The sequence below is a fragment of the Apiospora phragmitis genome (genome assembly GCF_038363925.1).
Source record: "Apiospora phragmitis strain CBS 135458 chromosome Unknown utg000002l:1.0-5516284.0:1.0-5523493.0, whole genome shotgun sequence".
NCBI lineage: Eukaryota > Fungi > Ascomycota > Sordariomycetes > Amphisphaeriales > Apiosporaceae > Apiospora > Apiospora phragmitis.
The window spans coordinates 3,062,541-3,085,946 of record NW_027117400.1 but is presented as its reverse complement, the minus strand read 5'-3'; the positions used below and the strand labels follow the sequence as shown (position 1 = coordinate 3,085,946).

At 51.5% G+C, this 23,406-nt stretch overlaps 6 protein-coding genes across 6 annotated transcripts; 3 read left to right on the top strand and 3 right to left on the bottom strand.

The window, feature by feature from the left end:
• PG994_001755 (uncharacterized protein) lies at positions 1-1,214 on the top strand (the record flags this gene model as incomplete). Its single annotated transcript, XM_066853164.1, has 2 exons — positions 1-47; positions 188-1,214. The coding sequence occupies 2 exons, from the start codon at positions 1-3 to the stop codon at positions 1,212-1,214; spliced, it is 1,074 nt and encodes a 357-aa protein (XP_066721305.1).
• Positions 1,215-7,291: 6,077 nt separating this feature from the next.
• Positions 7,292-7,969, bottom strand: PG994_001754 (uncharacterized protein; the record flags this gene model as incomplete). The annotated part of the gene is made up of 3 exons (XM_066853163.1): positions 7,292-7,427; positions 7,481-7,542; positions 7,598-7,969. 3 exons carry the CDS (start codon positions 7,967-7,969, stop codon positions 7,292-7,294), a joined length of 570 nt encoding a protein of 189 aa, XP_066721304.1.
• Positions 7,970-8,788: 819 nt separating this feature from the next.
• Positions 8,789-10,138, top strand: PG994_001753 (uncharacterized protein; the record flags this gene model as incomplete). Its single annotated transcript, XM_066853162.1, has 1 exon — positions 8,789-10,138. One exon carries the CDS (start codon positions 8,789-8,791, stop codon positions 10,136-10,138), a length of 1,350 nt encoding a protein of 449 aa, XP_066721303.1.
• A 647-nt stretch (positions 10,139-10,785) lies between these two features.
• Positions 10,786-11,158, top strand: PG994_001752 (mitochondrial 37S ribosomal protein mS37; the record flags this gene model as incomplete). Its single annotated transcript, XM_066853161.1, has 2 exons — positions 10,786-10,897; positions 10,995-11,158. 2 exons carry the CDS (start codon positions 10,786-10,788, stop codon positions 11,156-11,158), a joined length of 276 nt encoding a protein of 91 aa, XP_066721302.1.
• Positions 11,159-11,698: 540 nt separating this feature from the next.
• PG994_001751 (uncharacterized protein) lies at positions 11,699-12,445 on the bottom strand (the record flags this gene model as incomplete). Its single annotated transcript, XM_066853160.1, has 3 exons — positions 11,699-11,799; positions 11,904-12,122; positions 12,307-12,445. The coding sequence occupies 3 exons, from the start codon at positions 12,443-12,445 to the stop codon at positions 11,699-11,701; spliced, it is 459 nt and encodes a 152-aa protein (XP_066721301.1).
• A 1,504-nt stretch (positions 12,446-13,949) lies between these two features.
• On the bottom strand, positions 13,950-17,212 carry PG994_001750 (CDC24 Calponin; the record flags this gene model as incomplete). Its single annotated transcript, XM_066853159.1, has 6 exons — positions 13,950-14,533; positions 14,671-15,420; positions 15,478-15,664; positions 15,721-15,963; positions 16,047-16,594; positions 16,633-17,212. 6 exons carry the CDS (start codon positions 17,210-17,212, stop codon positions 13,950-13,952), a joined length of 2,892 nt encoding a protein of 963 aa, XP_066721300.1.
• Between the last annotated feature and the right edge of the window lie 6,194 nt (positions 17,213-23,406).

The window sequence follows — 23,406 nt, the reverse complement described above, 5'->3', positions numbered from 1 at the left end:
ATGGCGCTCGACAGGATACCCGGCAAGGACAATCTCTATGTAGGAGGGTAAGCAATTCTGCATTGGCATTTCATCGAGCTATCATATCTATTCCATTGCCATGCACAATTTCCGGCCATGCGATTGTGACTGCAACATGCCTGCATCTGCATTACCTGCAGCAATGACGGACACTGACAACGAACAGGATCTTTGCCCTGAGGAAAGCTGATGCCTTCGAGGGGAAGAATATCAACCATGTACTTTCCGTCATCAATTACTCGTTTGAGGGCTGGGGCGAGGAGGCCAAAAAGTTTCAGCATTTGAGTATCGACGTGGACGACATGGAAGACCAAGACCTGCTCGTCCACTTCCCGTCCGCTGTGCGCTTTATTGACCGCGGTCTATATCCGCCCGGGTCGGCGTCAAGTGAGCAGGAAAATACGGAAAATTCCCCTGGTTCGGTCTTTGTGCATTGTGCCATGGGCAAGTCTCGGTCGGTAAGCTGTGCGATAGCTTATCTCCTCTACAAATACCCACATCGTTACGGTGGAAAGCAGTTCGATGCATCAGCCATGTCTACTGCTCAACGGCGGGAGACGGCAACAGACGCGGTTGCCCAAGCCCTGAAGGGTGTAAAGGAAGCAAGACCCATTGCTCAACCGAACTCGGGCTTCATGTGGCAGCTTGAGTTGTGGTGGGAGATGGGCTGCCCTGCAGACAGCGACGGGGCCGTCGAAAGTCATCCCATCTATCAGAAATGGCTCTATGACCGGAAGTTAAAAGAATCGAGAGCTGCGCATATGGCCCCTGAACCTGAGTGGATTCGCTTTGAAGACGAGACTCCAGCGGCGGCCGCGCCGACAGCATCAAAGGATGAGCAGAAAGAGCTGAGATGCAAGATGTGCCGCCGAGTACTGGCCAACTCCAAGTTCATCGTAGACCATAACGGTACAGGCAACGAGGCGAAGAAAACTGCACCCTGTGGGCACATCTTCGTGGAAACGCTGTCGTGGATGCGGCCAGCACTCGAACATGGGGCGCTTGAGGGGCGCCTCAACTGTCCCAACCCCAAATGCTCCGCCCAAGTTGGTCGATTTGCGTGGCAAGGGTTGAGGTGTAGCTGTCGCGAGTGGGTGTGTCCGACCTTCTCGCTGAAACGAAGCGCAGTTGACGAGTCTGATCGCTCTGCCGGATCGTCCATCCGCATGCCTCCCCGGAGCGGCAACCTATAAACGCTGCAATAAATAGAAAATAGTGATCTGCTTCCAAGCCAGTCAGCCCGCATGAATCCTCCCATCTTACATGCAGACGGCAGAGGCTGCAAAAAACTACACTACAGTTGACTGCTGACGTTGGACTGGTGATCCAAGCTCCTCTTTCCCCGCTGATGACAGTAATAACCTCGTTGCCTATGTCATTAACGTATTCCTTCGGCATCGCTATTTGCACGCCTTGTGCTCTCTGCCAACCTCACGCGGTGGATTGATCGATCATCGTCTTGATGACTGGTCAACTGTGATCAATTATCTGTCACACTCAACACCTCCGTACTCGGCTGACGGCACCACACCCGGATAGTTCCGCCGACATCTCTATGCTAGGGCTTATCTTTCCCCATGGTCCACGGAATCCTTTACTTGACCGTGCAGTACCCCCGCGATATCGAAAGTGGCTGGCATAGCCTCCCTGAGACGTAAAGTCCCATATGTGTTGTTCCATTGCGGCCAAATCACTGTGAGGCTGGGATTGGCAAGCGGCGCGAGTACGATTGAGACAATGTGCCTTGTCAGCATTTGTTTGACTCAACTGCTAACGATAAAGACTAAGGGCATATCTATGCCTTGTCCACACATTCAAGCTGGGCGTAAAATGACCGACCACTACATCATCGGATGTTTGCTGACTCAGAAGGTCTGCATTGGTTCCATAGAATGGAAATGTTCATACCTCGGGTTCGCATAGGCAACAAATCCGACATGACAGCAGCCACTACCAGGCCGTTCTACGTCTGGAATACATGGCGGTTTGCCCTAAGTAATGATTGGATAAAACGATCAAACTCCTTGAAGCCATTTGTGACGTTCCACCGCCATGAAGGGATCCACGAAGCCACTACCGCTTTGGGCTTATGTCAACCTAAACTAGGAGGAACTTTGTGGTAGAGTTTTTCCTAAGTTAGTTGACCGGGTGAGAATCCTTCGCCAAGAGAATGAATGCTTGTGTCGTCTATCGTATGAGGCCCAGTCATCACGGCTGGGGACAGGCGACCGGACCATCCGGTAGGAACACTACAGAACGCTGCATTCGAATCATATACTATCTTGCAGGGTAATGCAGAGTCCCGGGATTAAGATGCTGAATGCATGTTGGTCCTGTTTGCTGCAGCAGTCATCTCGTATTTGCCGTGAACAGATCGACATCCAGCAGGCGAAGGGAGTCCTTTGCCGGTTGCCGGAAGAATCAGGATTCAACTCGCAGGCCCCCGCGATTTGTGGCCGGCATGCCTCGAATAAGAGATTCGCCAGGCGTTCCTCTTGGGGCAATACCCCTGGACAGGCATACAGACAGACGCTCGTTATCGGTGCTCATCGAGATATGCCGCTTCTTGGCGCTATGTATGAACCGGAGCGAGCGAGCTCTTTCTACCCTGGCCCCTGGAAGCTTGGCAACTGGACCGACGCGGGCGTGACTTGGCAGGACGACTCGTCACGTTGCTCCTGTAACCGCTGCATTTGCAACCACGGCTTTTGGATGGTGCCTAAAGTTGGCGCGCGTCATGGGCATGAAACCAAATTACCGCAGGTCAGTCCGGCCGACGCATTGATGCCGCATCATCAGTCAGCCCTACCCAGCTACCTGTGGGATTTTGCCATTTTAGGTATATGTCAGGCCTTTGGAAGGATTTGCCCGTGGGGGACTCGGGCGGGAGATCCATCGTTTCCATTTACAAGGGGCAAGGCTATATATGGAAATTTATGTTACACGGAGTAAACCAAGATTGCTGTCATTGATCCCACGGGAAACAGGGCATGTCGGCAGCAGTCGATGATCCATCCTTCCGAAAGGGAAAGCGGCGGGTCCTCGGCGAGGCCGGCGGATGGTATGCTATGCAACTTATCCCTTTCGAAGCATCGTGGCAAGCAACAAACCCAGGGTCATGTTTGTTACATTGCAACTATAGAACAAGGACGCCCGTATCGGTGCGCCTTTTGCGCCAGAGGCACTTTCATCCTCTCTCCCTGAGTGGACATAGGGACAAATGGTTTGCAGTATACTTGGTTCTGACAAGAAACCGCCACTATGTGTCCTTTTCTTGGCAGCGCGAAACTTATTTTAAGGGCTTTACATTGGGTAATTTCTTGGGCATCGGCTGCCCGAGAGTCCACGATGGCCTTGCCCAAATTGCGTAGAGTATTACGCTTCCTCTATTTATCGGGCCGCTGCGGTGTTTGTGTCACCCTCCGCACCCTGCTCTCGCCCCGATACCCCGTTTAGGACATAGCTTCACCAGGAGAACATGGAGGGCAAGGATGATGGACTGAGTTTGCACTATTGTGTAATTGTCTATATGCGGCATGTGGCGGCGCCGCCGCCGCCCGTGTGCCAGACTTGTGTTACTTGTAACTGCCCTGTTTCCTTTTTCGGCTGCTATGCCTAATCTAGGTGCGGGCTGCCGGTGCGGCCTCTGGGGGCCTGGGCTCGGTAAGCCAAGGAAGAAAAGAAAGAAAGAAAGACCTACTGACAGACAAACAAGCATGGGAAGGAGACTGAAACAAAAATGAAATAAAAATAAGCGCAACAGGTGGAATCGAACGTAAGGTGTGTTTGCTTGCTTGTTCGGTCAAGGGAAGAAGCTAGGCAAGCCAGGGGCGGCGGCTTGCTTGTCCGTCAAGGGTGAATGTAAAAAGCCCCGGCAGGCCATAAATGAACACAATGATCAGGTCCCAATCGGAATATGTAGACTGCCAAGTATCGAGTATATGATAGAACTTTCCATTGATGGATACCGAACATAGTAATCTTGGAGCACTTTTTTCACTTTATAGAAGCAGGTACTGCTGCACTCCATACTGGGCAAGGATCCGAACCCCGAAGCAAGGAGCCGGGATCTGACCCCCGCCCTCACAGCGGTGCTTCCGAAGGCATCGGGATTTGTAGCACCATGGGGGGGCATTGATGCCTGCCGCTAAGCTAAAGGGGGCCAGGGGGGATCTCCCTGGGTCTCAAACCGATTATTCACCGAAAGACAGCAAGAGACAAGAGTCGTGTCGGCGGCCAGTGGCTGGGATAACTGGGAAGGCCAGTACATACCCCCGTGCCGGTACTACACCGGAGAACGCTTCCGAAGTCGGGCTCCCTGCGAGCGCTCGTGATGACGACGCACGCAGCCCCGATTGAAAGGAAGGCGCCCGCCTGAAACGCGTGACGATACATGGTGTAAGCCACATCGGCAGGTTTGGTGTGATGAAAAGCCCTCCTCTCCTGACAATTTCAGCCACACAGGTACCCTACCCTCCAGCATATGTGGTTGAGTAGGCCATGTCCGAAACGAGAGAGCCGCACGAATCAAGACTCTTACTCGTCCAGGTCAAACTAAGATCAGGCCGGATGCACATGGTGTTAGGTGCAGCCGAAGAGCCCGAGATGCATATCTTGTAAGCTGTTGCCTCCATGAGCGGCGACACGCCGTAGGTGCAGGCCGATACTGTGTCCATTACTCCTTGGAGGCGGCCAAGGAGATGTACACACAGCAGCACATCGAGTCCTCAAAGCCAGTTCGTTCCCAGCGCAAGATATTCCTAAAGCCCACCAGCTGGAATGATTCAATGATATAGAGGGGCCAGTCAAGTATAAGGGGAGGCGAACAAGTTTGCGGTTCTTCCATTCATGTTGCACAAAACCTTGTTGGCCTAGATTCTTGACCATGGCCGAACCCCAGATATGTCGGTAGATAGCAATGAAAGCCGTGTGGGATGACACCATGACGAGATGCCATTACCTCAAAACAGCATTGAAGGATCGAACCCCCACCCTTCGTCCCCGCTGTATGCTGGGTATGGGAATCGCTTCAGTTCGCAATGCCACACCCCAGGGGGTTGATCGAAGGAAGATGGCCATTATTGCTTGTTACTGATGTCAATTCCGATTATCATCAGCACTAGTCTCTTGTTGGACAGCTATATATTACCCACACTTGGTCGTTTTCTTGAAGTTGTCCTGGAAGACCTTGGCCGGCGTATTAGAGCCGAGGAAGTAAGGGTCGAAAGCAGTGATAAATCCCGGGAAACCGAGTATTTGGCCGTGATAGATCCAGACTACCAACTATCGTGTAAGAAAAGCCGTCACCTGAAATGCTGAGGTGGATGGGTGAATAGGTGAGGTGACTCGACGATGATGTGTGTTTTGTGCATGGCTTGGGGTCTGACGTGTCAGATATTGTACATGTAGGCAAACAACAAGGTAGCTTCATGTACTTCAAAAAGTGTCTGGGGAGAAGAGGTTGGGACTTATGCGAGTCCGTTGAGGCGTGCCCGTTTTCCCCACCGGGCCCAACATTCCTCTCTGACCTCAGGCTCCGTATCTCGTACGGGATACGCTCGACGTGCTTGATCGTCGTAAATCTGATAGGTAGATGGTCGGCATGCTTGATAGGCTGCAGGTAGACCCAAAAGTTCATTCTCTTTTCCACTTGGAGTTTATCTGTAGTTCTAGGAACGTGGTGCCGCCGTGGATACAGATAGCCCCCGCAGACATAGCTCACAGCGCCATATATCCCGAGCTTTCGTAGGGCATCGTGAGGAAGTGCACCATCCGGCTTCTGCGTGCAAAGCGTCATTCAGCCAATGGTGGATAGTGGGGTCCCAGATACTGCATCATCTGCCTGGCTCTAAGATGCCTTACCCAGAGCGTGCTTGAGGCATGGCTAATGGTGGGTGGGATAGCCAATGGCCGTGGCTAGGATAATTGTAACGTTCTGGGGCTGCGGGGATTGTTGACATTCGAGAAGCCGTGGGTTCCATGATATAGTGTTAGACACCCATCTAGTAATAAGCCGCTGACAGTGTCGTATCCCGCAAACAAGACACATAGTACGGGTCTTTGGCTGACGTGTTAGAGGAAGCGTGAGAGAAGGACCGCGGGAATATTGGCCAGGCAGTCAACTTGCAGCAAAGCGAAGGGAAATGGCCTGCTGTATCGTCCGCAGATGGCATGTCCTGCGGAACCCTGTGTCGTATTGCGGGACGAAGGTACCCGGTTGCCGCATACTTGCAGCACTTGTTGGTGGCCGACTCGGGAAACTGGCGTCGATAAATGTTGATCCATGATCTGCAGAAGCGACGATGCCTTGTCACCCGATACCTTTGCGGAGCGCGCATGCAACACCCAACCAAAAAGCCGTAGAACCATTGGCGGCGCAGCCTAATATACCCAACAGACCCCGTCTCATTGCTCAAGGTAACGTCGAATATGTGGTGGTCGCTTGTGCTTATGCGAAGGATAAGCACTAGTCTTTTTAGAGTGCGCAAAGTCCACGGGCTGAAGGGGCCAGAACAAGAGGTGTGGTCAGAATGCCATGGAGGTTGATGATTCCGGTGAGATTCTGGCCTTTTGAGCAGTATTGATAAATACTTGTGCATGGAAATAGGGTTGCAGAATAGCTGGCTACTGCTGGTCGAGGCCGTGGTCGAACTGCCACAAACAATCAGCCGACCCCAGAACGATATCAAAGGCTGCGATACGCCGTCGCCTAGAAACCATCGATGTTGTAAAAGATAAGCGCACCGTCACCCTTCTTTTCTACTTGGCAGCGGTAAGCTTGTGACCCTATCTAGACCAGTTGTAGTAGAGGCAGGCGAGGTTCATTGCGGTAAGACAGACTCGCATGATGTGAGCCGACATTCGGTTACAGACTCAAGATCGGGCCTTGATTGAAAGCTATAGATTTCGAAGAGAATGCGAGGTCGAAGGGTCATTGCTACGTGTCATGAGTGCTAGTGCTACATATGAAGCACCAGTAGTGATGTCGTCCTAAACAACGGGCAGTAGCAGTTCTATCTCGTATCTTATGGTCAAATGCTGTCAACCACAGTCACAGGCAGGTGTAGAATTCACTACCAAGCGGAAGCGCACCACCTGAGAATATTGAGGACAGCGCAAGTTGGGCTTGGTGATACAGTCTAGTCGCATGCATCATACTTCTTTCTGCTCGGGCATTGGACTTTTCCGAGTGGTGGAGGTGCCGATAGGGGGATGGGCTTTGATAGGATGGACTCGCAAGTGTCTCTAGACTTCAGCGCTGGCGTCAACATCAAATGTTATCCTTGGGCACAGCTGGGAAGAATGACGGAATGCTAAGTCTTTCACGATTCCGCTGCGACATCTCAGCTTGCCGTTTTCGCTCTTCGGCTTGCCGCTTCTTGTTCAGTCGCTGCTGGTAGAAAGTCCTGTACGGAGTCAGTCTAAGAACAAGAGATGGGAGTTTGCGAAACAGGACAACCTTTGCAACTCGAAAACGCGCGGCTCTTCGTCTTGAGAAGCCTTCTCGGAATCGGCCTTGTCCTACTCCCTGTCAACAGAATTCATATAAGGCTCCTACGTGAGGCAGCTGGCGAACCTGGTCTTTGGGCTTCGACTCGTCCTTTTTCTCTGCCTCGGCCGTAGAGTCCTTGGCCTTATCTTTATCCTTGGAGTCTTTGTCGTCACCCTTCTCAGCCTCCCTCTTCTTGCGCTGTTTCTCGTCATAATCCTTCTTGGCCTGAGCAATGATCTCATCGTCTTTCTCCTTCTGCTTCTTGGCATCGATAGCAGCTTGGTCGACGATGGGCTTGCAGAAGCGAACCTCCTTCAGATGAGCTGCGCAGACATAGAAGTGGTCTTGCTTATCTGGAGTAACAAGGACACTTGTAGTTGTCTTGTAGCATAAGTCACAGCCTTTGGCCGATGAGTCGGCGACCTTCCGGTGATGCCAGATATTAGGAAGCGACATGATTGCGGATAGAGGCAAATTGGAGAAATGATAGACTGGGAGAGAAATTAAGACGGGCTTGTAACCTTACGGCGAAATCAAAGCTCGTTCTATATGCTCTGTGTCTCCCCCAAATCTCCTGGGTTGGTTGTTGGAAACTGTCGTTAAGAGGGCGGGCTTGGCTTTGGACGTCAGGATGTCAGGCCGCCAGACGGACTTAGCCGTGGCTCCCCCGTGGCTCCCTGGGCTACTTATGTAGCCTAGGTGGGGCTGAGCTTGGGTGGGCTAGTGGGCTCAGTCAAGTCAGGGACCAACGTCCAATATTCTTCAACATTCTCCAATAGGACGGACGTCCAACGGGATATGGTTCAGGGAACCTTGGAAAAGTACTGGTAAAATAAAAGCAGTATTTCACTATCAGAGGAGGCTTTATTTAATATAGCAGGGAGCAACTACTCACCAGTTGTTTGCTTCTAGTGTGTGGTCCTGGTATCTTGTATCGTAGGTGTAAGTGACGACAGTAATTGAGGTTCAAGGTCAATTGAACTAAAGGATAGCTGACCTCCTAAGATAAAGAAGGCCCCCCTGATAAGGAGCCAAGACACCATCAAACAATTCCGTCATTGGCGCGCGGCAAGGACAACCACTTGTTACATTTCTGCAGCCTTGCCTGAATTATATTCCCGCCCAAGCCATTGATTTAAACGAGCCGAAGAAGCAGATCAATCTAGTCTGTCTTTCTTGCCAAATACACCACCACCTTGGGCCATCTATTCCCTCTTCGCACTCTGAATGACGAAATACATCCGGGGACACATACCTTGATTTCCTCCCGCCATCATGTCTGGCGGACTAGACACCCAGAAGCTTGGTGTCGTCTTCAAGTCTAGACCTGACATTCTGAAAGGGATCGAGAAGGCTGCCAATGACCCCTCGAGGGTCCAACTATTCAACAACATCGCCGACTTCGTTTACGAGCAGATTGGCGATCCTTCATCCTCAGAGCCTGCCCTCAAGCGACGTCGCGTCGACATAGAGCCTAGCACTAGCAAGAATGGCGCCCCTACCAATGGCACAGCTACCGCCTCGAGCGCCGATGTCGCCTCCGAGAGCATTTTGCTCGAAGTAAAAGAAGTCTCGGTCTCGGTGCCCCAGCGCAAAAAGTTTGACCTGTGCTTCACGGCCCAGCATCTGTACGCTCGATTCCCGAACACCACCGCGCCCGTCGCCGGCATGATCTACGCCTGGAAGGACATCGAATATGCCTTCTACATTCCCGTCCCCGAGAAGACGCAAGTGCAGCACAACTACGTCCTGTTTCCGCCCAACTCGTACCTATCTTCCCTCTCGAAAAACTCTACAACCTCGGAAACAGAACCCCTGGTCTTCACGGTTTCGGCGGGCGCGCCGAAGCCTGGCGCGATAGGTGGCCCGAACGCCAGTGCGGCTTCTGCCGTCTCGGACTCGTACAGTACACTGTTCCACTGGGCAATCAACAAGTGCCTGCAAGCAGGCTCCAAAGGCGTTCATGTCGTGTCTGCCGACCCCGCCAAATTTCACAGCCTCGTAAAACAGTCACACAGGCCGAAAGAGAAGGCAGTACACGTGAAGGCGTTCCGGGGCTCTAAGGATGGCTTTCTGTTCTTCCTCGAAAATGGCATCCTCTGGGGTTTCAAGAAGCCCTTGATGTTCATCCCGCTAGACCGCATCGCGGCTATCAGCTACACAAGTGTCTTGCAACGGACATTCAACATGGTGGTGGAAATTTTCACGGGTGAGGGAGGGGACACCGAGGCGACAGAAGAGGTAGAGTTCGCCATGATTGACCAAGAGGACTACGGCGGCATCAATGAAAAGTACGTCGCGAAGCACGGTTTGCAGGATAGGAGTATGGCGGACCAGCGGAAGGCAAAAATGCAGCTTGCGGAGAACGCAAAGGGCGGCAAGAAGGGCGCCGACAGGGAGGCCAACGGTGATGCAGAGGATGACGGCTTGACGGAGCTAGAAAGAGCTGCGAAGCTGGAACAGCAATTACAAGACGATGAGGATGAGGACGAGGAGGATTACGATCCTGGAAGCGACGCGGATAGTGACGGGTCCGGCGCAAGCTCAGAAGGCGATGATGACGACGATGACGACGACGCAGAAGGTGATGAAATGGATGAAGAAGGCGATGGAGATGAAGCTTAAGTGACCCGACACTATTGTTGACTTAGAGAGAAAGGAGACACAGACGGAGACTCGGAGGCTTCTTCATCTGGCGGCCGATGTTATTCAGCGTGTATACGATACGTTACCATTCTCGTCCGCATAAGAGTTTCAGCGCTTTGCATTGGCAACGGGAAAGACAATGGCTATGTCTGGAAATGTATTGGTTCCTACCACGGGGGGAGTCATGGGAACAGCGCACTCAGATACTACTATATGTATGATTAAGTACGACGATGATAGTACATCATGTGCAATATTATACATCTAATAGAGGTTATCCTGGGATTTAATATCTTCCAATTTATGCGCACACCCATACTTGGCCTATTTGCTTGTGATTACATTACCGATGGGATAGAACTTTGGAGCCGGAAGAGAGGGAAAGGGGGGGAGGAGGGATGGCGGGCATGGGTGAGCGCACGGTCCATGTCACCGGTGCGGGATGGCGCCCAAGAAGCCGAGACCCGAAAATTCAATTGAGGTCGACCCGTCCGTCGTTCGGCTGCGTTGCGCAGAAGTAGAAGTAGAATAGCTTCACCACCACACCCACCTCGACCTCTCTATCCGTCCCATTGCCCATTCTCAGCATCATCCCCAACCAAGCTGCGAAAAGCCAGGGCCTCATCATGTCGGGCGCCCAGAAACCCATCCGTCTGCCGCCCGTGCGGGTGCTGCGCGTCAAGAACCCCAACAAGCAGGCCGAGCGGCCTTGCATGCAGCTCATGTCCTCCGTCCTCGGTACGTAACAACCTTTTCACTTTCTCTTTACCGGCCGAGTTATCTAGCAGCTGGTGTCTTCAGGAGGGGAACCGCCTACTAACCTTGAGATTGGTAGCCTGCTGGGCTTCGTCGGGATACAACACCTCCGGCTGCGCGCAGATGGAACAGGCCCTGCGCAACTGCATGGATGCGCCCCGGCCGTCGCCGCCGCGGACCGACGAGATCAACTACCATTTGTCGCGATTCCACAAGAGGGTCGCCGGCGTCAAGAAGAAGTAGACGGGCGCAGGCAGGACTATGGACAAGAAGGAAGTTGCCTGTACGATGTCGACAAATGGTGGAAGTATCGAACAAACTGGCAATGCACATGCAGCGACAAAAGATCTCGAGTATTTCAAGCCCCCGTTGAAACGTGTACCCGCTACACTTCGTCCGCCGGAAGAAAGCAAATGGAACTGGCTACTTGCCACGGCCATAAACACTACACAGGGTTGAGACTTTCGGCTTTACCTGGGCTCTCTACACGACGGCTGGAAACTGCACAGAAACGATAAAACGAAGAAGAGTCGAGAAATGCGCATCTCCACTGTACACCAATGCAACGAGGCAGGGAGTTGGCAACGAAGCATGGACAGGGCGTTTACTCTGAATCTGGAATTCGGAGTACGGAAAACGACATACTTGAGAGTACCGTCGTCTCTAAACGTCGTCCGTGTATGATTATGTATAAAGAATCCAAGCACATGTACAAAACGTATACCGCAAACTGTCCCAAGCTTGTCGCTATCTACAAGTGATGATGTCCTCTCTCGTCCCAGCTCAGCACAAGCACGGCAGATGCAGCGATTGGTAGTTGCTGCACGTCTTGCCGCTCGGAGTCGCGCTTCCGGTCTGCAGGTAGACCTGCCAGAAGTTCCCGTCTAGGTTGCACACAAGGAAATTGAGTTCTACAGTATTTTCCTCCCTTAGCTATTTTCTCGCCTATAGAGCCGAGAGGATTTAGTCAAGAGACAGAAAAACTTACGGCGTCCCCAGCTACTGCTCTGCCCCGTGATGATGGTATCCCCCTCGAGCGCCCACACGTTCGTGCCGGAGCCGCCCGTCGCGTTGGCAAAGGTCAGCGTCTTGTAGCTCGTCGAGTCGTCGCCCACGCTCAGGTACTGGCTCGTGTTGGTGCTCTGGATGGTGCCGGCGATGTTAAAGTACTCGCTGCTGGACTCGGGGCCCATGACGGGGATGGAGGCTGTTTGCAGGGCGCCGCCGCCCCTGTGGGTCAGTTATATTGTCCAGCCTTTATCTTCACGTCTTTCCCTTCTTCTCCTTTCTTTTCCATATCCCCTGTTCCGTGTCCCTAAAGAAGGGGGGACAGGTCGAATCGCCATAAAAGCAAAAGAAAGGAAAATATGAGATCTAGAAAAACGACTCACGGTCTTCTGGATACGCCTGCAGGTAGTAATGGAAGATCGGGTCCTGGACGGCGCGGATCTGCTCAGGCTTGGCCGCGGCCTGCGAGGCCAGCAGAGACGCCGTCGCCGTCAGCGAGGGGAGGGAGGAAAGGAAGCGCATCCTGACTGAGAGAGAGAGAGAGAGAGAGATATAGACTGAAGTGGCTACCAGGACTATCGAGTTCCGTCACGAAGTAAACGACCTGCAAGTGTCGATTACAGTTTTATGTATTTATAGAGACAGGTCGCTGGGGCTGTCGTGTGTCTGTGACGGGGAAATGGTGATAACGATAAATAGCTAGATCCAGCCAATCCTCAAGTTAGTGCAGGGAAAGTTAAGAATCATGTCGTACTCTACTTTCGTGGACGCTTCCGTTCATCCCTTTTCCTCATTATAGAACGGAGCCTCGTATCGATCCGGACGTCGTGGCATAAGGCGTTCCCGAATCCGGTAACAGCGGAGGACGGATATCCGTCTGCATGAGTAGAAAGGTGGAGGAAATGGTGCTCCAGGGCGAGAGCAAATCCCGCCCAACCTGTGTCATTCTATATCCAATGGCAACCACAGTCGGGGCCCTTTCGCTTGCTTATCGAGAGAGGAATCGACCGGACAAAACAAACCGCAGTAAAAGTTTCCAAAACCTTCATGAAATTGCAGTGTAAATTCACTCCTATATAGTGTATTGAGCTGGCCCTTGACAACCATCCACCCCCCCTAATGGTCAGACTTTGGTTGACCCATTCCCACGATCCGCCTTCTCTGGGCTCGTTTGCCGTAAGCCCATCAAACCCAACGCAAAATCGCCCACGGAATCTGACCACTCCTCGCTTCCGCGCTCGCAAATCAGATGCTGGAAGGGACTCGAATGAAACACCAGCAGAAAGACGCCTTCGCTTTATAACTAGCGCCAGACCGTGCAACAACATACGAGAGCAGCATAGAAAATCAGGCATGGTAGTGCAGAAAGCATGGGAAAAGTTTGTTTGACCGCCCAAGGCCAAGGAGTCTTCGTTTTGGCTCCCTGCTGATTATACTCAGTTTGTTGTCTTGTTGGACCTTGCATTATGGTCTGTTGGCCTCCCAGACACTGGAGCATATACTGCATAGTTATACGTCCGTAATAAAGAGAAAAAGAGCGAGCGCAAATGGGTATTCCACCAACCAAAACGTGCTGGTATCTCGAAGAATAAATGAGCGTGTCAAATCCAGTCCACATCTTTTTGCCTCCACCCAAGAGCCCCAAAAAGAAGAAGACCTGGTTCGTAAAGTATGTCCAAGAATAGTAGTCGTAGAGAGTGAGTGTCATGATCAGTCGCAGGAGAAAAGAAGAAGCAAAAACAAAAGGACTCGGTTTTTCAATAAGTTGAAAAGGACAAAACAAAAAGTGGTATCAATGTGATGCGTCGTCTATGCGGAGAACTGTACGCCGTTTCAGTGTCATGCAGATGTGTAAAGGTGAATTTTGTCGGCCTGGTTGACCCTTAGAAGGTCTATTAACCACCCCCGTCAATGCTTCGATGTTGATGATGATAAGAAATAAGAATTATGCCGCCGTGAGTGGTGTCAAAGGGGGTCGATCGGTGGTGCCATTGATAGCGTCCATCGAACTCGAGGTCCGAGAAGTTCAGCTACTATCACCAACGCAGAAAAGTTCTATTTCTCCGACGCCGCTGGGGTTGTACTGGTTTTTCATGCCGTCTCGGAATTCCATGAAGGCGATCTGGATATCCTCGTCACTCTCGATGTTGACAAAGTCGCCATCTTCGTCGCGGTAACGCAGCTTCAAATTGCCCCTACCAATTGAGCTGTTCGTAAACCGCGAGAGCTTGGCGTCGATCCGGTCAATCATCGATTGGTAGGTGATGTTGAACGCAACCACCAGCGTTATGTAGGTGCCTGTATCGTACAGCACTTTCACCTTGAGCTGCGTGGGAACATCTCCGGGGCTGAATAGCGCGCTGCCTGGGGTGGCGGTACCGAGCGCTGGCGAGACGGCGGACCTGTTGTCGAGTTGAAGCGGGGCCGGCGCGTTTTCGCCACGTTGGCCAGGACCAGGACCCGGAGTGCTTCCACGTGGGTAAAGGGGCTGCGAGGGGAACTGGGACATTTTACCACCGTAGGAGCCATTGGATTGATGCATACGCTCACGTTGGACGCCAGGGCTTTGGGTATTGGATCGCATGGGAAGGTCCTGCTGCATAGGCGAGCCTGTTTGAGATCGAGGAATGTTATTTTCGTGAAGGTGCGCGGGTATGCCAGGTACAGCAGGGTACAGGAGTACTGCTATTGGTCCTCCTGCTCTGGTTCTGTGGGCCGTTTATATCTGGGGGTACTGTAGGACCTACTCCTTTGTTGCGCAGCAAGGCTCTGCGCCGTACTCATGGCAGGCAGCGAAGGGCCACGGGGGTTTCGGCCGCTCATTGGTGAAGGGCCATCTCGGGAAGGTGCTCGGGGCATAGCCGGCGCGGTATAACGATTGTTGTCCTCCCAGCCCATAGGTGTGCCGGATTTCGGGAAGGGATATGCTCTGGAAGAAAACTGCATACTACCAGTTGTGCTTGTCCGTGTCGAAGCAGGTGAGTCAGTGGTAGGCGAGAAATATGATTCCCCGGGACGTGGGCCAGGCGATCCTGCCGGGGGCGGCATGCGGGTATCGAGAGGTGGTGGAATCCTTGGCAGCGCGTATTGAGGTGGAGGGGCCCGAACCATTGTAGAGAGCGACATCGTACTTTCTCCTGTTGCTGAGCGCGACCTCAAGCTCGAATGTGATGCATTTCGGGTCATCACCCCGCCTGTCGAATGTTGTTGGCTGCCAAAGGAGAGATTCGGTGTGGACGAAGGTGTTTGCTGGGCCTGTTCCTCGTCGTCGTCACTTTCGTTCTGTTGAGCGTAAGGGTTCTCCAATTGTTCAGCATTACGCATCCAAGTGAAAGAAGGGGCTGACTGGTCTGGGCTAGCAGCGAACGGGGCATTGTCCTTCCTCTGCTGATCCAAGCCAACAGCCCACTTCTTCATGATTTCTTCATTACTGAACTTAATGACGAAGTTTTCCACACCGGGATCACCTTTCCACCATATTTGAACGGTGTACGAACCTGAACCCGAGCGCGATTAGCTTCATGCCAGAGGAGTGGACTTGGAAAGTAACGTACCTTTCCCTGCAAACGACAACACTTCGGTAACATTCGTCATGAAAATACGCCCTTTCAGTTGAAGTTTGTTGTTCTTGTTGCGAACCTTCGGTATTGCTGATTTCGTTTTGTCTTTCTTCTCCTTCGTTTTGTTGGGCACGACTTCTTTGCAGCAGAGAAGAATGCATTCGAAGAGATAGATTTCGTACTGTATCCTGTTAGTGTTTTCGCAAGCGGAAAGGTAAAAGCGTGGGCAGCCCATACAAATTTCTCCTGGTCGTTCCGGCCTGTGACAACTGAGTACATCCCATGCAAAAGAAGTCTGCCAAAGGAGTCCACTCTGTGGTTCTTCCAATCGTCGACCCTGACAATAAGATCCTCCAGTGCCTCATCGAGTAGATCACGGTCAACGGCCTCGTTGGCCTTGGAAAGAACCCTTTCGGCAGCTGCTATGCCTAGGGTGAGATCTTTCTTGGTCTCTGGGTCCTCGCTCTTCTTGAGAAGATCCTGGAAGGTGTTAGTTCGGAATGCAGTATACATGGGTACTTTCCCAGGCATAGTCTCAGGCGATCCCCAATACTCAAACCTACCTTCAAAAGAAGCGGGTATTTGACCAATCTTTGCATCGGCTTCAATAAGAAACCATCCAGGGTATTAAAATCGATCGCGACAGGGTTCTGCACCAGCTGGATCTTGTCAAAAACCTGACTCGCAACCTGAGCCGCCTTACGTTGGTTTGCGATGAAAGGTTGGTAGATACTAAAACCCTCTTCGTACATGACGAAGGGTGCTCCCCACTGTTGCACCTCCTGGGACATGGAGTTGGCTGTCTCGACTCGAATTAAGAAGCGGCGCTGGAAATCCAGGATAGCATTGATGTTCAGGAAGATCGAGTGAACAGTGTCACCGGGAATTACACCACGCTGTTCCAGGGCCTTCTTGAGTCCGTACAAGTTCTCCAGATCTTGAACGTATTTGCGCTCCGTGTCCACCATTTCCTTGATAATGTGGTCACGATATGTCATCGTTGATCCGCCAGCTGCGCCGGAAGCGTTGTCGTCAGGGATGGCTGCTCGGCTTGCCTCAGCAAGCCATTCTGTTCGGCATTGTCGAGGACTTTGTTTATCACTGAAGTGACCTAAAGTGAAGAAGCCGTCAGCAGTCGGAAGGCGAGACAAGGAAAAGGAAGCAGTACCTTGACAAATCCCGTCGTGTCGTTTCCCAAGAGATCGTTGATCACGAAACATTCGGAATTGGGAATTTCCAGTTTTTCTAGACAGACCTTCACAAATCTGAAGACGGCAAGCTTTGACCGCTTGGCCTCACTCCCTTCGGTATCTTTCACAACGAGGGGTTCTGCAGGCTGCAGCGAGTTGTAAATGGCAAGGAGAGGGTAGCCTGTCCGTAGTAGTTGCCACAAGGATTCCACCGGCCCTCCATTCTCGCCAGTAGTCGATAGCTCGTTTAGTTGGTTCAGATGTACCTCAAAACCAGGGACCTGCGTTAATCTCTGCTTGAGCTGTACGCATATTTGGTAGAGAGATCGAGAGGCGTCGGCTTTCTCATTGATGATGTTAGCAGTCGCCATGACGGGACCTCCTCCTACCAGGGTACTCGCAGAACCCATAGATGTCAGGGATGCGCTCGATCCTGTCGTGAAAGTCGAGCCAGACAGCTGGCTCTGACGTGGGGCGCTCATAGTGCCAGGAAAGACAGGAGCCGTCTGCGTCCGCAACAGGGCTGGGGCATGGGCCATAATGAAGCAGGACTCTGCACTACTCCATGCGCTCACCCAACCAGCGTCAGTGTTTGTCGAATTCGAAAGGCGACAAAGGACTGGTCAGGGTGAACCGAAACAAGTAGCGCAGCTTCGTTCCGAGGACTCGGGACGAGGTGCTGATTCGAGTGAATGTTATCCGCACTCAACAGTCGCAGGGGTCGAAAAGCAGCTTTCACGTATGCGCAAGGTAGGTGCAATGGTGGTGGAGGTGGCGGTGATGATGGGGCGAAAGTGCTGTTGTGGGAGGTAGACTGAAAGTGGATAATGTCGGTCGGTGTCACCTGTCTGCCAATTCGAGCGTGGTCAATGAAGGTGATCTGATCACACAAGTCGTCTCGATACGTCACGAGTATCGAGTGGTTATGAGCGATGAGCCAACTGATATCGCGCAAGTTGGCCGACGAGCGTCGTCTTCGTTGTCGGTTTCGAAAGGGACCGAAGCCTGTTCTCGTGTATTCCCGGATTGCTAGATAACCCCAACCAGCTGTGTTCGAATCGAGTCGAGTATCCCGAGGCGGCTTTCACCTGTCTGTAGCCCCGGTCGTCGTCGTCGTCGTCGCCTTCGGACGTCGTCTCTTTCGAATATCGTCGTCTGCACAGTTGACGTCTAACCTGCGTTGGTGCTCGAGCCCGTGGTCCCCTTGGAGGTCCGAACCGAGTCGGTATTTGTTTGATCTCCCAGCGTCTTTCTTTCGTGTTCCTTTTGTCTGGAGGCTTCCTGGCTTTGGCGGGGGGGGCTTCGCAAGTCGAGTTAAAGTTTCCTCGTGTTTCTGCCGATGATGGTGTCGTTGCGCAGGGCAGTCTTCATAGGCCAATAAGGGAACTTGAAACGTGGAAGGCAAGGTGACCGAGAGCGGCGGCTAGGAGGCGGCCAATGTCAGTGTGCAAGGTCGGGCTACTTCGGGCACACTTGAGAGCTCCCCACGTCTTTTCTGGATTTTTCAAATGGACGGGCGGCTGCGGGTGGTTCAGGCCGTTGGGTTGGATCGTTTTGCTCAGAAATCAGATAGATGGGAAGTGGATATTCGACCGAGTGCTGTTGTCGACCACGGTCCGTCATTACTAGGCTCATGCCAAAGTCCCTGAAATCTGGAATTGGGGGATGGATGTCTTGACCGATTGTATTGTGGTGTTAGGTAGTCTCGAAGCGTAGGTAGCGTGAGTAGGCAGGCAGGTAGCGTGTACAGCAGCGATGTGGATGTGGGTATTGGCTTTGTGTAGCCTCTGGGCCTTCTTCGCCTTCTACTTTTCCCTTTCTGCCCGTCTTGGGTGCTGGGTCTTTGGGTGCAGCCAAGGCCACCCTATACGCTACAGCAGGTGGGTTGCTTTCTGTGGCCTGCATGGGATGGACAGACCGGGGGGGGGGCAATGAGGCCAATGGAGCGTGCAATACTTGGACACTGTGCATTTGGTCTTTCTTCTCTTCCTACCTACACGTACTATCGTAATATGCTACAAACTAACATGCAACCTGACTATGGAAACCAGCCGCCTGGAGGCTTGAATGTCGTTTTGGTGCCTCGCAGTAGTACACCGGATGTGATCCATTAAACACTTCATAGGGGGGCGGGAGGGGGGGGGGGGGCATGCTTGAGATACACTTATTACATACTGGAACCTACTTGCATACATACCTCATAATGTACATACACCTCGTCGCCCAAAACACACCACTACCTGCATCGTTCGCTGTCTTCGACTACTTTATCTACACATACGAGTGTCTCTTGTCTCAGCATTTCACTTCCGAGGTTGGGGCTTTGGGACCCTGGGTGTTGGCTGTCGCAAAAGCTATCTTGATCGTACCACCGTTCTCCTCCCGAACCCTTCTACTGCATCGCGATTGATGCATTCCCAACTATCCCAGCCTACAACCATCAATCGAAAACAGCCCGAGCCGGTTTAGTACATAGCACGTGCTTCCAGCAAGCAAGCCAGGCTGCTTAATAACATCTGACAGCACGTTCACAGTATGCCCCTTCTCTATTCGCACCCTCGAATTGAGTGATATGTAAGTGTGCCTCTGGGTGGCAGGCTACTCGCATTTTGGGCATCGATTGTGATGGGGTCTTGGATGTTTCAAATTAGCGAATGTTCGCACTATTCCCAAGCTGGCCTAACTTCCGGCGGTACTCAACAATTAGGAGCGACAGCGTTGCACCCCGAATCGTCCATGATCGTCAGCTGCCACTACAAGACCGTTTCTGCCAGCTCATCGCGATTCGTTCATCATGAGCGTGCTTCGCATAGCAATACAATCCTGGGTTGGCGCCGTTCGTGAGATAACTATCTACATACTAGTAGCGGATTCTACGTCGGGTTCGAGTCGACTTGCTGTCTTGTTCATGACCCAGGCAGTCTAAGAGCAACGGACTGCTTGTCAGTTCTCCAAAAATAAAACAAAAAAAAGACTCGAGACGAAACCCCGCGGTCACCTATTGGCCAAACAACAGCATTCTGGTTGGAATGCAAGAGCATTCTCCAATTCCCCATCACCAGGCGCGCTTGGCACATGAATACCTAAAGAACCTAAAGAGCATGCATGGTATATTTGGAGTGGTTGATTTGGCATTGGTCAACAGATCTTCCTGCATACACCTGATTACTTACTAATAAGTGAAGATAACTCGGCCCGCCAGAGCTTCTCTCTCGCGGCAACTTATAAGGTGGGGTAATCCCTGTCCGACGACAACGGCCTGTAACATCCAGAGCATCAAGAAGGCAAAAACGGTTAATATGAAATGGCCGACGTCATCCCCAGAAGTTCTCTAGGACATATTAAATACTTCCTCAGCGAACGCTGTTTATGAACGGGAACCGTGCTGTTCAACATAGAGTGGATTTGTCAACATGTTTGCTTGGGGAATACATATACGGTTTGTTATTATTAGCTTCAGCCCCTCCTTTCCTCTCTACCTTTTGAATAGGGGGTTTCGATGTTCAAATTTCGAATGGAATGATACCCAAGCTTACCAACCTAGTCAAGTTCCACCACCGTTACAACTCCACCAAACCTACTAACTAAAGATGAACCTAACAGCCAAGCCAGAAGCAAGCTTTTGGAATTGGTGGGAGTGCAATACGACAATATCTTGACTCTTGAGTAGGTAGTGAAATCAGGGCCTTATCAAATTAGGCTAGAAGAAGAAGAGAGAGAAAAGGGGAGGATGCACAACACATCAACTCACCAAAAGCATATATGTACTGCCGGGTACTGCAAGTGAGGGCTGCTTGTCTTGCAGAAACATTGATGCCGTGTGGTTGTTGGCAGGCAGGGAGAGAGCGCTGGCAAGGCGTTATGTCGCATGTCCAGATAGACAGCACATACAGGGGAAAGGTTGAAGGTCTCTGACCTCTGCTGCAGGCTGCAGCTCTGTCTTCATTTCTTCTTCCCATGTTCTAATGCACACTACCATGGCCAACAGCACTACTGAATAGTCTAACACCTCCCACCTTTGACCTTTGTGGCTGACTACACACTGACACATATGCAATGGTCGTACCTGCGGGGATCCGAGCCGATATTGCACGCACTCACTTCCTTTGGTGCTTCCATGCATGTTTCCACTGCTTCTTTCGACGTCGAGCCTTGCCCAAAACAACATCCTTTGCTCCGTCCCATCCGATCGAATATGCACCTAGGATTGATCTAGAAAGGTTTGAAACAGCCCCTTCATGCAAGTGTAGAGTAGTACAGCATCCGACAGCAAACAACACTCCATATTCTTTCTTGGTGAACATGAGCCCCTACCCCCACCTTGCTTGCCTGCTGCCTTCCTTTCGGGGAAGATAAGATAGTGGTCTGACCCGGATGAATATATCCACAATCTTGCTACGTTCACTGGCTTGCCCGTGTGGTGGTGAATGGTTCAAGTCTGTGTGTTCTGTTTCTCCCTATGTACGACAAGGTATGTCTTATGCGGCAGGTAACCTTCTTACAAAGCCAACAACTGAGATATTCCGGTACTATTAGCCGGTGGGACATAGCACTAGACCGCATCGCCAAGGATAGAGCTGAGTCTGACAGCATGCTATGCTATTGGATAATTGGGCCCGGGTAGGTCTGAATACTTCTCGAGACCGTGCATGATCCTTATTACGGACAACCACCACTATCACAAGCATTGCCAGCAGGCTGCATGATCTAACCTAAGCTCTCGCATTGACGCACCCTCTCAGATGGCACATCATAGCAACAGCCATGTTTCTTGTTCCAGTTACTTGGCATTGGGTCGCACCGGCGAGTATTTGCTAGGTGACTATTTTCTGTCCCCGCCTCTGCCGTACGCACTCCCATCCCGTGCAGCGACGATCGTACATAGGTAGGTAGCATATGCCCAACTATGCTTCCTTTTTCGGCCATGGACAAGACTGCTGCCACTCACTCCAGGGTGGGCCTTGGATCGAGAATAGGATGCTTAGTAAGCCGTTCTCAAGTGGTCAACTACATCTACTACAAGTTAACAATGCATCAACGCAACTGTATCTCGTTATTGAAGGTCTGGAAATCCGGGGAAGACTTGTTTCGGCAGGATCGTCCGGCAGATCAAGCTCATCTCGTAACTTTCCGCATGCTATTTTCTGTTGAGTTTTGTCTAGTGCAGGCTGCAGCCGCCAGTGGGCAAGTTGCGGAAATAAAGATCTCGATACGGGATTTGTTGCTCCAACATCGGGTTCCTCTCTGGCATTCCCATTCGGTCGCTGATTACATGATTTATACTTCGCCACTACGTAACCTGTCCAGATAGTGAGCAACTTCGGGCAAACACTGTCCAAGATTTCATTTCGTTCACTGGGTGACACTGCCTTGGCCGTCACCAACGACCGCCACCTCGTTTGGGTAGTAGAATGATCGACGTGCCCAGTCAGAGAAGCTTGTCGGCCACAAGTCTACTCACTCTTTGCCCGGCGGTGCTGATGAACTTCCATTCGTCGGAAATCGCTCCGGGCCACGTAAAATTGAGAAATTGGTACTACAGCAAGGTGATATGTTCCCTTTTACAGCTCTACATTCGGCCTTCATGTGTGATTGACTTCCATATAAAACGCCATGATATCCCGTACTAGGTGCCAAATACATGAGTTCATAGCCACCAAAACATATTCGCTAGTCTCCATGTCAAGGGCAGACAACTCGCCCGTGACCTGAAAATCCGCAAGGGATCTCCCTGGGAAGGTTCGAGGCCCATGTGTGTGCTATTCGGAACAGCTGACGAAGTCTCAACATGAGCAATATCAAAACAACGGCTGCTCTCAACAGACCAACGCCGGCTATGATATGTTAGGCAAGTGTACAGTGTCTACGAATAGACGAGGCTTTTTGACTGTCGCAATCCACTCCAGGGCGGATGAGGTTGAAGTTTGTTATCCAAGAGTCCTTCTTTCTTCAGAGAAAGATCTTACCTGAGGCATGACTGGTATCTCTCTATGTATGAGAGTTCGATTAGTTGATCATAGTATTAGTTTCTCATGATGGTTCACAGCTCAGCCAGAAATGTAATGTTTCCTATGTTGCTGCAATGCACAGCTGGCAAAGACCGGGTTGGTGTAAGTCACTAAGCACCAAGCCTCTCACTCACATCGACGACTATCTACTAGTTTACTTCCATGAAAAGACAGATAGATACTTTATACTTGTGAAATGTCATATTTGCAATTGGTAAAGAATAGAGTCGTAATTGTGCGTGTTCGGTGCCCTCTGCTATCACTTGAATACGACCTCCATTCTGAGCCCTGGCATTCGTTATATACGATTGCTAGAACTCACAACGACAGGCAGCGTCTCCTAAGCTTAAATCACGTCATTTATCTACCGTGACGCACCGTGGAGAACAGAGAACACCCGGATGTTCTCCGATATCCGGGGTCGTGACTGGTACCCTCATACCTGACGCACGCGGTGAGGGTCTCTGGGTTGGAAGAGACCATACGAGATCATCAAGCCACGGGACGATCTTTCTGCTGACATAGCGACAAGGTCTTAATGACGGAGGCGGTTCAAGTTACACGTGCCTGTGAGAAATTATGGTCACCATTTCCAAAGGACCCCAGAGGACTATAGGCACCTGCCATGGTGGTGTCGATATCTCACCTTATTTACGTTTACATCTATCCTAATATTGCAGGAGTCGCTCTCGTGAGCAGGTATGCTACTAGGTATGTATCTAGAA